The sequence below is a fragment of the Copidosoma floridanum genome, unplaced genomic scaffold, assembly GCF_036245765.1.
Source record: "Copidosoma floridanum isolate Cflo_tuat_1 unplaced genomic scaffold, Cflo_Japanese_pri ptg000030l, whole genome shotgun sequence".
Lineage (NCBI taxonomy): Eukaryota > Metazoa > Arthropoda > Insecta > Hymenoptera > Encyrtidae > Copidosoma > Copidosoma floridanum.
Window position 1 is genome coordinate 544,853 of NW_028321907.1, and position 10,999 is coordinate 555,851.

At 31.6% G+C, this 10,999-nt stretch overlaps 4 protein-coding genes across 5 annotated transcripts; 2 read left to right on the forward strand and 2 right to left on the reverse strand.

The window, feature by feature from the left end:
- The first annotated feature begins 324 nt into the window (after nucleotides 1–324).
- On the forward strand, nucleotides 325–1,138 carry ND-B22 (NADH dehydrogenase (ubiquinone) B22 subunit). Its single transcript, XM_014356080.2, has 2 exons — nucleotides 325–591; nucleotides 703–1,138. Exons 1-2 carry the CDS (start codon nucleotides 482–484, stop codon nucleotides 1,025–1,027), a joined length of 435 nt encoding a protein of 144 aa, XP_014211566.2. The 5' UTR covers nucleotides 325–481; the 3' UTR covers nucleotides 1,028–1,138.
- A 59-nt stretch (nucleotides 1,139–1,197) lies between these two features.
- Nucleotides 1,198–3,361, forward strand: LOC106641617 (uncharacterized). Its single transcript, XM_089596697.1, has 5 exons — nucleotides 1,198–1,750; nucleotides 1,977–2,232; nucleotides 2,350–2,560; nucleotides 2,696–2,825; nucleotides 3,036–3,361. Exons 1-5 carry the CDS (start codon nucleotides 1,420–1,422, stop codon nucleotides 3,125–3,127), a joined length of 1,020 nt encoding a protein of 339 aa, XP_089452823.1. The 5' UTR covers nucleotides 1,198–1,419; the 3' UTR covers nucleotides 3,128–3,361.
- Nucleotides 3,362–4,338: 977 nt separating this feature from the next.
- On the reverse strand, nucleotides 4,339–5,325 carry stas (Transmembrane protein stas). The gene is made up of 3 exons (XM_014356053.2): nucleotides 4,922–5,325; nucleotides 4,606–4,717; nucleotides 4,339–4,510 (listed from the first exon to the last, which is right to left on the reverse strand). The coding sequence occupies exons 2-3, from the start codon at nucleotides 4,713–4,715 to the stop codon at nucleotides 4,339–4,341; spliced, it is 282 nt and encodes a 93-aa protein (XP_014211539.2). The 5' UTR covers nucleotides 4,716–4,717; nucleotides 4,922–5,325.
- Nucleotides 5,326–7,621: 2,296 nt separating this feature from the next.
- Nucleotides 7,622–10,703, reverse strand: LOC106641582 (uncharacterized). 2 transcript variants are annotated; one of them, XM_089596336.1, is made up of 6 exons: nucleotides 10,495–10,703; nucleotides 9,784–9,987; nucleotides 9,469–9,700; nucleotides 9,095–9,363; nucleotides 8,633–8,968; nucleotides 7,623–8,448 (listed from the first exon to the last, which is right to left on the reverse strand). In XM_089596336.1, the coding sequence occupies exons 2-6, from the start codon at nucleotides 9,942–9,944 to the stop codon at nucleotides 7,890–7,892; spliced, it is 1,557 nt and encodes a 518-aa protein (XP_089452462.1). In that variant the 5' UTR covers nucleotides 9,945–9,987; nucleotides 10,495–10,703; the 3' UTR covers nucleotides 7,623–7,889. The 2 variants fall into 2 exon arrangements, with proteins under 2 accessions (XP_089452463.1, XP_089452462.1); XM_089596337.1 differs by lacking the exon at nucleotides 10,495–10,703 and having other exon boundaries at nucleotides 7,622–8,448; nucleotides 9,784–9,968.
- Between the last annotated feature and the right edge of the window lie 296 nt (nucleotides 10,704–10,999).

Sequence of the window (10,999 nt, forward strand, 5' to 3'; positions counted from 1 at the left end):
TAGGGAGATACCATTTTTTAGTTCTTCAACTCGTTCTGAGAATAAAACGTTTTCAGTCTTATAAGTAGAATTAAACAAATCACCCACAGTTATTGTAAAAAAAATTATTTTATGAAAAACATTTTTTTTTTTCAATGTCATAAGAAATGTTAATGTATCAATCATAAACATTGGTCACCATTTTCTAGTACCACACCACGTACATACAGTCCCGATGGCCCTTGTTTAAATTTCGCGCTACTAAGGTTTTCGGCGTCACTGGTGCCAATCTACGTATTATATTACTTAGGTATTCCCGACAGAACACAAAAAGATCCCTAGCCCTGGTGTATGATAACCTTCAATACGTCATGTCACAAGTCATACACAACTATCGAATCAGATGTTAAGTATAAGTACGAAATATTTATTAACACATCCGTCAGCTGTCATTTCGTGTGCCATAGAAAATTTCAACTAGAGGATAGCGTACAGTTGAAGGATGGCTCAATTGCCATCGGGATTCGTTTCTCATTCTCGAAAAGTTTGCAATCTTTACAAACGCCTTTTACGTCACATAGAATCTTCTTACTACCATTTAGAAGATGTTAGGTATGTGTTATAAATAAATCCATGCATACGTGTATACCAGTAACCTTTAATGCTTTTCGTTGAAATTTTCATAATTATTTGCTGTTAATTAGACTTGATTTTGTTTTGTAGATATGAGTCTGTTATTCTGAGAGCTGAATTTGATAAAAACAAGGACATCAAAGATTTACGATTTGCAAAAGAAATGATGTCTCAAGCAGAACACAAGCTAATGAAAGATCTTCATTGGAATTATAAAAAGTTTGCAGAATCACCAGGTGGTTGTGCATTTGGCAGAGATCATATTCCTCCAGACTGGATCATAGATTATTGGGATCCAATGGAAAAAGCCATGTATCCAAAATATTTTCTTCTTCGAGAGCAAAGGAAAAAAGAATTTGAAGAATTTTACAAAAGAAATTATGCTAACCTGCGTACTGCCACTGACCAACATTGATTATTATCATTCTTCAACCGTTTCAAATAGCACACTTCTTAGTTTTAATGATTTATTAAACTCAAATGTTATGCACTTTAGGTACATAAATGTACATTATGAAAGTTACAACTGTTGCTCTCTTTTATCCCTTTGTATTTTGCTTTAGCATGATTAACAAATTCCCAAAGAAGCAGCATCAACTCAAGTAATTTTTATTCATGGACATATTAAGTATTAAATGCATCTAAAACTTTTCAGATAAAAACTGGACAAATTTTCTCCAACGCTACAACTAAGGGTTAGGTTAGTTTTTCATGTAAACAAAACGCTCCGAGAAAAAGAGACTGCTATGGCACTTACTATGTTCTTACAAAATTAATTGCTTGATTTTCCTCGTTTTTTAATTTTCAATGGATTCAAACGAGTATAAAGTTGAAGTTCAGAGTATTTTAAGTTATGCATTAAATAATAATATACCTCCAGAGCAGGCCGATAAAATATTTCAAGAGTGCTTTCGTTTACTTGATATAAAAGTGCATTCAAGGATAATCACTGCTTTAAAATGGCTTAAATTTGTTGGAACACTGTTTTGCGTGATTTTTCTAAGTACGTTTATTTTGTACAATCATCCACAAACACACAGTTTACTTTTGAGAAACTTACAAGGATATATCTATCCTGGATTTCGAATCTTTCGAAAACTTGCTGTACCTGTCATATCAACTTATCCATCACTGACAAGTAATGTGTTACTTTCTCTTAATTACGTTGACATCGAACTTGCATGTTATAAATGTTATATGTTATAAATCATGTGTTATATATTTCATGCCAAAATTAACTTTAAATTATGTTTAGAAATATGTTATTTTTTATGTAAAAACTTACCAAAAAAATTGTTGTAAGATCATACATTATATTTTTCGATACAACTGACATGATATCTAATTATTGAAAATACCCGTAGAATGGTACGATGAGTGGTGTATAGTAGAAAATCCATTTTTCAAAGTGAACGAAATGGACTGTTGGCCCTGCAGTAATGTGGATTCGGTCAAAAACTATTCTGGTTACAAAGTCACATTTAATTTTGGGACGCCGTTTACTCGACTTGAGAGGTATATAAATTTTGATATTGACGAACTCTTCAAACTGTATGTACAAAACGAAAAAGTGTTTCATCATCACATGGACTCAACCCGAGATCAATTCCAAGAAGCAAGGTAAAACGTTATAATATTTTGTGTACATAAAATGAAATACAATTCAATCATTGTACATGCTGAATCGAGTATTTTTCATCCTCTTTCGAAAATGTATCTTTAAAACAAGTATTTCAGAAACACACGGTGCCTAGTAAATAACGAAACATTTGATAAGAATGCAATTGTAAAAGAAAAAAAACACATAACTTGGAGGATAAATCGTATGGAGATTGATCGAAAATTGAGAAAATTATTACCTAAACTACCAGGCGTGCCCGATTGGTGGAACCCGAGCACGGAGAAATTTGTTTTCTTCGATGAACCGGATGCTATAAAATATAGTTTGGTATGCACTTGAGGATATTAATGAGCGTTTAATTGACATTGCTATTTACTGGAATTTTTCAAGTACTCATAAGGACTTTATCCTTTACTTTAAAACTGCTACTCATCTTGTATTCAACAATATAATATATTTTAGCCAAACCCCGAATGCGCTAATGTAATAATCCAATGTATCAGCGGAGAGCGATTGATACAATTATTACCTAGTCCGGAGTGTACGCGGAATTGCCATAAACTACATGTACTGCTGTCAGCATCTCAAAGCCGTAAGTTGAAAAATACATTTTAGCTCAACTCCGCGAGAATATTTCTTTATTATTTACGAATTGATTAAAATTGTGACAAGCTTGAAGAAAATTTGCTATCTCTAAAAAATTATACTGGGCCTCACTGTAATTTATTGATTTCATATAAATTTTTTACACATCAATATTTTACAAGAAAATGTGTATGTATTCGTTCTTATTTTATTCCAGTGTGGTACAATTGGTGGTACTGGCGTCCAGTTAGTCTTCCATCAAGTAATTCAACAAACACAACAATAACGTATCTTACATCATTTTGCTAAGGTTTTATACGTAAAACAAAGTCTGTTTTGTTTGAAATATAAATTATCAAGTATAGCTTGTTACTAAAATAAGCTCGTGCCAAAATATTTCCAACTTCAACAATTACAGTGATCTACTTGAACGATTCAACGTTGTATTATAAGCTTTTCCACTAGGAGAACAAGTTGTTTTCAGCCAAACTCTTTTTAAATAAGCTATTACATTTCAACACTTTTTGTGTACTTATAGCTGTTCCCTGTATATAAATTTAATATAAATACTTTTTAATTTTTTTGACATTGTTTTCATTAAAAATAATTTACCAATTACAATTATTTAGTGACTTTGACCCGACAAACTAAAAATTATTTAACACTTTTCTTTTACTTTTTACAACAACACATCTTTAATATTACTAAACATATCATACTCACAAACACACGTCCACTGTGGGTTGATACTAAAAAGCAGGAGGATGGAAGTAAAAAAAATAATACACACTCAAATGCAATGCAAAGTGCTCAAAGTCTATTGTAATTAAATATTTCATTAGAGTGATTTTAGTTGAGAAGTAAAAAGATTCATCTTATCAATTTTCGCCATACTTATTACTTTTGATGGACCAAATTAGAAGGGAATAACTAGATTGGAAAAATTAAAAACTAAATTATTCAAATTTCTTTCTAATTTGACTTTTAAATATAACTGGTAGGAGAGAAAGTAAAGAAAAAATAAACAACAAAAATAGGCTACTCAATGGGAATGCATCTTTGGACGAAGTTAATTTATTTAAAGTCTGTCCTGCTTGTATGGCGACAAATGATGCTGGTGCAACACCAAATAACGTGCCAATCATGAATGGTAATAATGGCACTCCGACTACTGGGCTCGCTAGATTTATAAACCAATTTGGTATCAACGGAGTAATCCTAACAAATAACATATAGTTCAATAAATTGTCCTTGTGCTTGGTCACAGTTTCAGCCCAAAGCTTAGCCTTGTTTGGACAATACTTTTGCACGAGTTTTTTTCCTGCTAAAGATGACAGCAGATAACACAGCGAAGCTCCGATTGCACTGCAGGTACACACCAGGGTCAGGGCAAGTGGAAAAGGAAATAAGAATCCAGATAGAATTGACAAAAAAATTGATCCAGGTATCGCAAATGTTTGAAGACTACATAATTAATGATTTAAGGTAGAATACTTTCCACATCAGCAATGAAATATTAATTAAAATGTTTTTAAAAACTTTGAAAGGGTAAAAAAAGGATACAATATGTATGTCACAAAAAGGCCCATTAAAACTTGAACATAATACAAGTCTTTGTAGGATCCCAATAGTTTTCCAAGATTCTTGGCATCTTCAATGTCATATGGTATCTTTAAATATTGTTTTTCGTTCCTGAAACAATGATGGATGAATATAGAAAATAATGGCATAAAATGACGATTTTAATATAATTAAATCTAACAATGTAATGAAAATACAAAACTTACTCTTGTAAGGTAGGAAAGCTTGCATAGACATAAAATAGAGCTGTTGTCGATATCACAAAGGTCAGGCCAACTACCAAGAGACCTTTGCGAGCTGATATTTCACCATCCATATCTATCAAATTAACGAAACTTCCTTATGTAAATGATTGTATGAAAAATATAAATGAAAGTGCTAAGACATCAAAATTCAATGATAGAGAATGCAAAAAAACAAAAGACACTAACAATGACAAACAAAACGTATGAGAGTGAGTGCGGGTGTTTGCTTGAGTAATGAAAAATGGAAAAACACTAAACAAAGAAATACTTTACTTACCTTTCTGTCTTGGAGACTTCGGTAGCAGAGAAAATTATGTACGTCGTACAACAGAATCTAACAATGTTGGTCATGTGTCTGCGAGTTTTTGCTTTTGAATCAAATTTCGTTCGGCTAGCATAACTCTAGTTAATACAATGCTTTCTTTATATTATAATTTGCGGACACAAGCTAAAAAAGCATTCAGAATTCAGAAGTTCAGTAAAAGGACAGTTTTCTCTCCATCATTTTTTTTTTTCACACCCTAACCCCCTCTACGTTCTGTTCCGAAACACGCGATGTTACTATATATATATAGGTCACGTGATCATTATAATTGCGAGTCTGCGTCGTCTACGCGGACAGTTTGACGTTTGACTCGTGAGTCGTGAGTCATGATATTTAATTGGAAGCTTTGGAGAGCTATTTACAATGACGCAACGCTTGAGTGTGGGTGTATTCCCAAAGTCAGGCTCGACCCTTACTGACTCACTGGTAACTTAATTACGACATAATATATATTGAGACGCATTTAAGCTACCAATAAAGTGATGAGCTTGATGATATCCAATGTCACGTCATTGTGAACAGCTCCTTCTAGCTCGATCCGAGGTGCTCGTAGGCTCAAAAATACGGATAGCATTTTAATGTATATATAATTATAGAGGCCTCGGAGCCGGAGGTCCTCCAAGCTCTGAGTCAACAGTTGTCCTGAACAAATATATTACTCAATTCAATGACAGAGTCCATCAGGATATTTTCCGTGAACAGACAGACAGACTCTCCACATTATCCACTTTAGTTAAAAAAATATTTATTTCATTTATATGAGTGATACTAAATGTAAACAACTCTAGGAAATAAATAAAAAAACGTATTCCAGTTAGGTAATATTGTAAAATAATTTTAAAACAAGAATAGTTTGACAAATTAAAGTAAGTGCTGCGCTAGCACTATATATTAATAAATAAAACAATAAAATATTTAAAGTAATTCATGTCATTTACAACAAGGTAAAAATAAACTGGATTTTAGATGGAATGTTCTTATGTCAATAATAGCCAGTTTTCAAAATGCTTGTTTATTTATCATTCATTGGTGCATGATTGATGAATTTTCAAATAAATCACTAAAATTAAAGTAACAAAATTGATTTCTTTTTTGCATTGAATAAACTTTTTTAACCCTATCATTCATAACAAAAATATTACATCGCAAATAATAAAAATTGGAATGTACATTACATAGACATATTAATAAATAACTTACTAATTAAAAATAGATCTTGGTAAAGGTTTCCGTTAAATATCACTTGATTCATACTTTATAAAATGATTAGTTACATGCGCGTCTGTTTGGATAAACACAAACTTGTTTCAATAACTTGAAATTAACTAAATAATCTCTTTGATAATTTATCCTTCCTGTACAAATATTTATATATAAAATAACACCTTTTAAAATCAACTTCAAGATGCAATAATTATTTATACAGATAAATTTATTTTTATATCAATTTTGTAAGTAGCTTTGATATATTTTAAATTATTTATAAAATAAAATTGCCCTATATTCGTTATGAATTTTTGGTCCTATGCTTCGTAAGCAATCTTGAAATAGTACTGATAATTCAGTATCAAGGGATTTATGAGTGTTGCAAAACTTGATCTACTTCTCTCTTTCTTTTTCTCCTGACGGTGATTTTTAAAAGAAAATATTTCGTGTTTTTTTTGCACAATCTTTTAAAACAATTTTCACATTATAGCATTTAATAGATAGATCATCTCATTTACGTTCAAATATTCACATTAGCACAAATTGCGCAGACTGTATGAGCTAATAGCTTGTTTCTTATGAAAATATTAATTTTATATTGAATACTTCTACTCTTAACAGTATTAGTTTGTGGTTCATAACTTTGAATAATTATATACTTTTACATATTATTTTCTCTCTCAAGCACTTGAATTCTTGTACTATTTACGAAATCATTACTCTAAGAGTGACTCGATTAAATACATTTTTAATCTATTTTTGTAAATATATATTATTTAAATGTATATATCTATATTATTTATATATTTTTAAACTAGATGGTCAGAACTGTAATCGCCGCGATTAAGCTCTATGGACGGATTTTTCACTCACTTGGTGACTGTTTGCTGGACAAAAATTTACGCAAAGGCACACATTTTTGCTGTACAGTTTTCTCTTCTAGTAAACACGATGATGGCAAAAGAAAAATCTGTCATCACTAAACGAAACACGTTTACTTGTAAATATTTTACTTAAAATTTTGTTTCATACAGTATTAAAGTTTTTGTACGTACATCGTGTAAGCAAATAAATTTTTAACAAGTTTTCTTTTATTTTTTTACTACTAGATGATAAGTACTTGCGGTTTAACAACTAAGGTTTACCGTGGTAACTTATAATTTTTACAAGTATTATTCCCAGTCTTTGGTCTATTTGACACGACGACAAACAAAAATTCTATTACTGTTTTTCATGTTTTCAATAATCTTACTGGTTTTTCAGTATTTTAAGAAATTGTTATGGTAAAAAGTTCTTCATATAATTCAATTTTTCATTGATATCATTGAAACTCTAGTGAGTAATGCTTTTATACGATTATCGATATTTGTTACTAATTAAATTATTTTTATTAAACCTATTTTATATTTTAATTGTCTTTTTTTTTAAGTATCGACAAATAGTTGAAAAATATTTACAAGTATTCGTGTCATATAACTCTAGTCAATAATCAAACTAATCGATAGTTTTTCATTGCTACAGACGAAAATTTTTGTTACCAAGAGTCAGTATTTAAAGTCCATTAAATAAATTGAAACAATCAAACATAATTAAAACAATTTTTAACAATACAGATAAAAACGGAAGTAGACTAGCTAATATGCAGACCAAATTGATGTAGTGATAAAAAAAATTGAAACAGTCAATTTGAGAAACACAAAATATGCAAGTCTGTTCATTGGTGGCTTTTACTAAGTAAATGCGAATTGAATTGGTATAAATTGCAACACTGTTCACCACATATGTTACATTTCCAAGGATTACTTTCACTGTGACAACCTTTATGTAAAAAATAAAGAGTTTGATCTGGAAAAGTTATTCTGCAGTAACTGCATTGAAGACTATCATTTCGCGGATCCAGTCTCGTTGACGATGTTGGTTCGCTTCGAAAATGAGGGCTATTGCACATTGAGTTATCACTCATCCTAATACCACTGTTGCTATTTCGGTTGTTAACGCTTTTGTTGTTGTTATTGTTGTTATTATTGTTATTGTTGTTGTTATTATTATTATTATTGTTGTTAACATTTTTGTTACAGTAGGAGCTATTTGAAAGTTTGCGGCGTAAATCTTCGCGAAGTAAAGATTTTAAAGGCGATACTTTGATCATTGATGGCAAAGTTAAATTGCTGGATGTAGTTCCATTTTCATTTAACGCTCCATTGCTAATTGGTTCTTGTTTTATTGGAATCAAAGAGATGGAAGGAGTTATAATTTGTTCTCCTTCTCCAGTGCTTGTAAATAAAAGTTAAAGAACATGCTTAGTTTTTTTGATGATTACAGCACAAAATAAAATAGATGTAATATAAAAAAAAGTAACCATACTAAAAAAAAAAAAAAAAAAAAAAAAAAAAAAAATAATAATAATAATAATGATATTAATAAAAGTTAAAAAGACAAGTGTTCCTTTATGATTACCTGTAACTACTCGAATTTTTAACAGGCAATTGATGATGACTACTGGTTGGTGCATTACTATTGCTGTCAGCACTCTGTGGACTATTTGGACAATCACCATTTAATGGTGTAGGGCTGACGTTAAGCACTGTGCCAATTTCTTCTGGATATGGAATAGAGATTTCGACGTGAGGTGTGAGAAAATGCATAGGAGGTGTTGCATTGTCAATCGAACGATTTCCAGTGCTATCACCACTGTCTGATAAGGGTGCAGAAGACATGGCCTCGCTAGCTGCACAGCTGTTCAAAATTGAATTTGAGCTATTTGGGCCAGGATTGTCCAAATCTATACCGTGTCTATGCACATAATATACATATATATATATAGCAATTGATTAACTTTAGTTATTGTAAAATAATTATTGATAAGCTGAAAAATTTTAATGCATATTTAAAAAAAAAAAATTAATAAATAAAACTAACCGGTTAAAGAAGTGAAGTCTGAGACATTTCATTGTAGAAGCTCTGTAATGACACAAGGGACATGATTTAACCATATCGTGTTGACCAACGTGTTCATTTTGAAAGTGGGCTCTCATGGCAATTTGACGTTGAAATCCTCTATTACAAATGGGGCAATGATAAGGCAATGTTTTCGAATGCGTTGTAAAGTGTTCAGCCAAATGATCTTTTCTGAAAAACCTTTTCTGACATACACGACATTCGTACGGTTTTACACCTGTGTGTCTCATCTGCAATGATAAAAAATTTTTTTTAATCCTTGTATTTCTGCTTTAACTGTTTTCAACGATTTTGTGCACGTAAAAATTTATTTTCGTTTCAATATATTTTAATACCTTGTGCCTTCTCATATTAGCACCATTTGAAAATTTCATGTTGCAAACATCGCATTCAAACATTTTTCTATGAGATCTATGTCCTGTATGTCCTTCATCTCCTTCAGCATAATTTTCAGGCGCATCTAATCCTTCGGCGCTCTCTATCGTTTCTCCACCAACCATACACTGGTCTTGATGTGCACTCAGAGCAGTTTTATTGATGGTTTCGTAACTGTCACATCGTTCACACCTGTTGAAATAATTATGTTATTGAACAACAGATGTAAGGCCAACTTATTCTGATAATTAATTTAATCATTAATTTAATCATACCTGAATATAGGTACAGCTCCATCGCTACTGTCATAGTTGGTATTTAAGGCAGCTTCGTTATCTGGATCTTCATCTTCTCTTTGATTAACCGAGTCACTAGGTTCTGCAAGGGCAGAGGAATGAGAGTCCACCTCATTTTCCCCTCCACCAGCATCAGACATGATACTGGTTGATATAATTACTATCTAAAATTCCTCATGTAAACTAAAAAAATAAAAATCAACATTTGTTTACCTGATGATGATTAATTTTCATAAAAGGCAAAAAAATCTTATCAACATTTAAAGTTTCTGCAATGTTAAATCGATTGTGTAAACAAGGATGGTGTGATGAGTAAATTTTTTTTTGCAATGTAACTTTAAAACACCTCATGCTGTTCGTAGTTAAAAAAATTGACAATGCACAAGCAAATTGAATAGACGAAAAAAAAGAAGAAAAAATTAAGAATGCGCCGATAACGTACCAATATGCAAAACTTAAACAGGTACTTACTACAACTACATACAAGATTTACATTAACAAAACACACACACAATAATTATCTCATTGAGGTAAACAAGATGCAGATGGATTATATTGTAATTATTGAGGCCAACGATTCATATAGCTAAGTTGTAACTGTACTTAATAAATATTTAAATGCAACAAGAAAGGAGATGTTACGAAATATAAAATGAGTAAGTATGTTTGGGCGTACTTGGTGTGAATTACCTACATGGCTGCATGATTTCACGCAACGAACCAAATGTATGTATTCATATGTATAGCTACTTGATGGAGTTATACTATAACTTGTAATCAAGTACCACTTATGGTATACGTTTACTTATACGCGTAGACTCAAAATCGAAGAGACAAATGAGGCAATGAATAGAAGAAAAGTAGAACAGCCCACAACATCAGCACATCAGCAGACTAGCAGACACATTTGTTGCAACAACGACATAAATATATATATAAGCTATGCACTACATATATACGTACACTGTGTACAAATCTACTATGTAGATGTAGGTACTACATAAGTACAACAAATGGCATTTATGGCATGTGTGTCGATGTAGATATATGTATAAGTACGTAGAACTTTACGGACGGAGTCCGTCCGACGGACTCGGACCTCGGAGGAGTCGGAGTGTCGGAGTCTATAGCGTCTAGCTACTCGGACGGACTCGCGTGCGCGCACGTTTGTGTGTGTATGACACTTGGCTTTTTT

Excerpts from the sequence above, each read along its gene's own strand:
- ND-B22 (XM_014356080.2), top strand. The coding sequence starts at position 482 with ATGGCTCAATTGCCATCGGGATTCGTTTCTCATTCTCGAAAAGTTTGC. Across the intron at positions 592-702 it reads TACCATTTAGAAGATGTTAG|ATATGAGTCTGTTATTCTGA; the intron begins GTATGTGTTATA and ends TTTGTTTTGTAG.
- LOC106641617 (XM_089596697.1), top strand. The coding sequence starts at position 1,420 with ATGGATTCAAACGAGTATAAAGTTGAAGTTCAGAGTATTTTAAGTTAT. Across the intron at positions 1,751-1,976 it reads AACTTATCCATCACTGACAA|AATGGTACGATGAGTGGTGT; the intron begins GTAATGTGTTAC and ends AAATACCCGTAG. Across the intron at positions 2,561-2,695 it reads ATGCTATAAAATATAGTTTG|CCAAACCCCGAATGCGCTAA; the intron begins GTATGCACTTGA and ends AATATATTTTAG.
- stas (XM_014356053.2), bottom strand. The coding sequence starts at position 4,715 with ATGGATGGTGAAATATCAGCTCGCAAAGGTCTCTTGGTAGTTGGCCTG. Across the intron at positions 4,511-4,605 it reads AGCTTTCCTACCTTACAAGA|GAACGAAAAACAATATTTAA; the intron begins GTAAGTTTTGTA and ends TCATTGTTTCAG.
- LOC106641582 (XM_089596337.1), bottom strand. The coding sequence starts at position 9,944 with ATGTCTGATGCTGGTGGAGGGGAAAATGAGGTGGACTCTCATTCCTCT. Across the intron at positions 9,701-9,783 it reads GGAGCTGTACCTATATTCAG|GTGTGAACGATGTGACAGTT; the intron begins GTATGATTAAAT and ends TTATTTCAACAG. Across the intron at positions 9,364-9,468 it reads CTAATATGAGAAGGCACAAG|ATGAGACACACAGGTGTAAA; the intron begins GTATTAAAATAT and ends TTATCATTGCAG.